Genomic DNA, 2,290 nt, shown 5'->3' with positions numbered 1-2,290 from the left:
ACAATCTTGGAAACTTGAAGGAGCGTTTTACCCCGCCTTATAGGGTTGCTATGAGTTGATATCAACTTGATGGCAGCCAGTCTGACTTTATCTTCAGGCCAAGAAGGCAAACAAATTTGCCTTTGCTTTTTCAAAGGGGCAAGTGGGTGGTGGATCACACCAGATGGGCAAGGCTGAGGCCTGGGGTCCAGGCCTGTTGTAGCTGCTGGGGTTTCCTGTTCTGGGTTCCCAAAAGCTGAGCTGAAAACGCAAATGGGTAATAACAGTAAACTCACCAAGCTTGTGCCAGGTGTGTCCTGTGCGCTCTGCACATAGTGACTCACCTGAACCTTACAAGCCTATCAGGTAGGTACTGTTATCTTCCTTTTACAGTTGAGAAAGCTGATGTGTAGAAATTCTTGTGAGACAAAGGTTGTGCACAAACTGCCCTAGCCCCGAAATCTGGGCATGTAACCAACAAGTATATACACTCTCTCCTTTGAAGGCCCAAAAGGGAGATGGCAGTAGAATTCGTTAGAAACCAGGCTTTTCTACCCTGGAGGGAGGGACACCAGAGAAATCTGGGGACTGAGACATCCTGGGTGCTCATCGCCAGCCTATTGAACACAGCCTCCCCGGCCACCTCGGGAAGAACTAGAGGTTGCTGCCGAAAAACAGTTTTATTAGGAAAAGCGGAGGCTGTTTGTCCAAGGTCCCCAGGCCTAAGACCTCAGGAAGTAGGGCCCCCAGGCACGTGACCCGAGAAAGGACCAAAAAGGTTCTGGGACCAGCCTGCCCCGTTCCTCAGATTCTGTGCTGAGCTGCAGGTCCTGTGTCCAGGACCCTAGGTGGACGTCTGTCCCGTGGAGTCTTGGGGAGTAAGGTCTGCAGGTGCCACCGCCACCTGGTCTTTGGAGGCAGCCTCCTGAGGCAGGTCCGTATACTTGCAGGCAGAGCCTCGGGCCAGATGGGCTGGATACCGGCGCCGGTTGGTGTCCATCTTGGAGAGCACTGCTTGGGGCAGGTCCACCCGGCAGCGGGCTGCCAAGGCCACCAGATAGATGAGGACGTCACTAAGCTCCTCCTCAAGGGCTGCTCGCTCCCTGGCAGGCCAGGCTTGGGGTCCAGGCGCCTCATCGGGCTTCCACTGACTAGGGAGCAGGACAGACACACGTGTGGAGATGCTAGAAGATGCTCCCTAGGAGAGGCTCTGCCCCAGTCTGCAGGAATGGACTGGGCACACCCTATGAAGTTTCCCTTTGGGCCAAGTCAGGAGAGGGAAGACACCCCAACAGATGTCTGACCCAGCCCATCCCCCCCCCACCCCCCACCCCCGACCCCACAAGCAGATGAGAGGATCTTTCACGTAGTCAAACAAAGCTTCAAGACCCAACTCCACTTTAACCCAGCCCTACCCTTATTAGGGCCAAACCTACAGTTTGGACCACAGAACCCACTTCTCTACATGCATTTTTCTGCACAGAGCCATCTTTTAAAAGCACATATGACATTTATCCCCTTTCTACTAAGCCCCCGCCCCACCATGCTTGGAAGAAAACCCAAGCCCCTGACCACACGGCCCAGGGCCAGTAAGTCTGATGACCCCCCCACCCCCTGCCTCTTCGAGTGTCATCATCTTATTGCTCTACCAAAAGCCAATCTCTTCTATCTCACAAACACAATAAACTGCCACGTGGCCTTTGCACTTAGCTGCTCTTCAGGAGAACGACAAGGCGGCTTTCTACCCCCATCAAGACTTAGTCTCGGACACCCACAGGGCAGCTCCCCGCTGTCCTATAGGGTTGTGATTTTAGAATTGGCTTGATGGCAGTGAGTCTGGTTTAGTTTTGCCCTTCTGCCCATGTAAGTGGCATCTGATTGTCCAGGTATTTCATTTGCCCTTTGCTGCCTCTCTCCTTTTGTAAATATACTTGCTCCCTGGCATGAGGATGCCTTCCTTCCTGATCCATCCCTTAGCACCTTTGCTGTCTTCACCCTAGCTTCCCGGATATGACCCCCGAGCCAGTCATCACTGTATGCCCACCACCAGGCACCGAGGAGGAGAGAAACGGAATGCATGAATGTTTGATCATCGAATAAGTCTGATCCCTCTCCTCCCCCGCAACACACAAACCCTTCCAGGACGTCTCCCGTTTACTCACAAAAGTTCGGCCAGCTCCCCCACTTCCCCCACCAAGGCCAGGAGGAGGTTCCGAGGCCTGTGGAACTGGTCCCAGTCTCGCTCAGCAGTGAACTCCGCATGGAGGCGGCGGCTGGAATAAGACAAAGGGTGGAAGAAGCCCAGGGTCTT

At 54.0% G+C, this 2,290-nt stretch overlaps 2 protein-coding genes across 2 annotated transcripts in view; one reads left to right on the top strand and one right to left on the bottom strand.

Annotated features, from left to right (window-relative positions):
* Window positions 1–2,290, top strand: part of ZNF771 (zinc finger protein 771) — an 18,007-nt gene that overhangs the window by 12,382 nt on the left and 3,335 nt on the right. The window lies entirely within an intron of this gene.
* The window catches only part of DCTPP1 (dCTP pyrophosphatase 1), a 2,657-nt gene continuing 1,011 nt past the window's right edge, over window positions 645–2,290 (bottom strand). The window contains exons 2-3 of the mRNA XM_004705661.2: window positions 2,142–2,252; window positions 645–1,130 (exon numbers count right to left, since the gene is read on the bottom strand). Coding sequence (XP_004705718.1) covers window positions 824–1,130; window positions 2,142–2,252 — 418 coding nt within the window. The 3' untranslated portion in view covers window positions 645–823. The remainder of the gene's footprint in view (window positions 1,131–2,141; window positions 2,253–2,290) is intronic.

Source organism: Echinops telfairi, unplaced genomic scaffold (genome assembly GCF_000313985.2).
Source record: "Echinops telfairi isolate 266 unplaced genomic scaffold, ASM31398v2 ScPeMD7_5;HRSCAF=22, whole genome shotgun sequence".
In the NCBI taxonomy this organism is placed as follows: Eukaryota; Metazoa; Chordata; class Mammalia; order Afrosoricida; family Tenrecidae; genus Echinops; species Echinops telfairi.
Note: the sequence above shows the minus strand (reverse complement) of the source record. Positions and strands in the feature narration are given on the sequence as shown.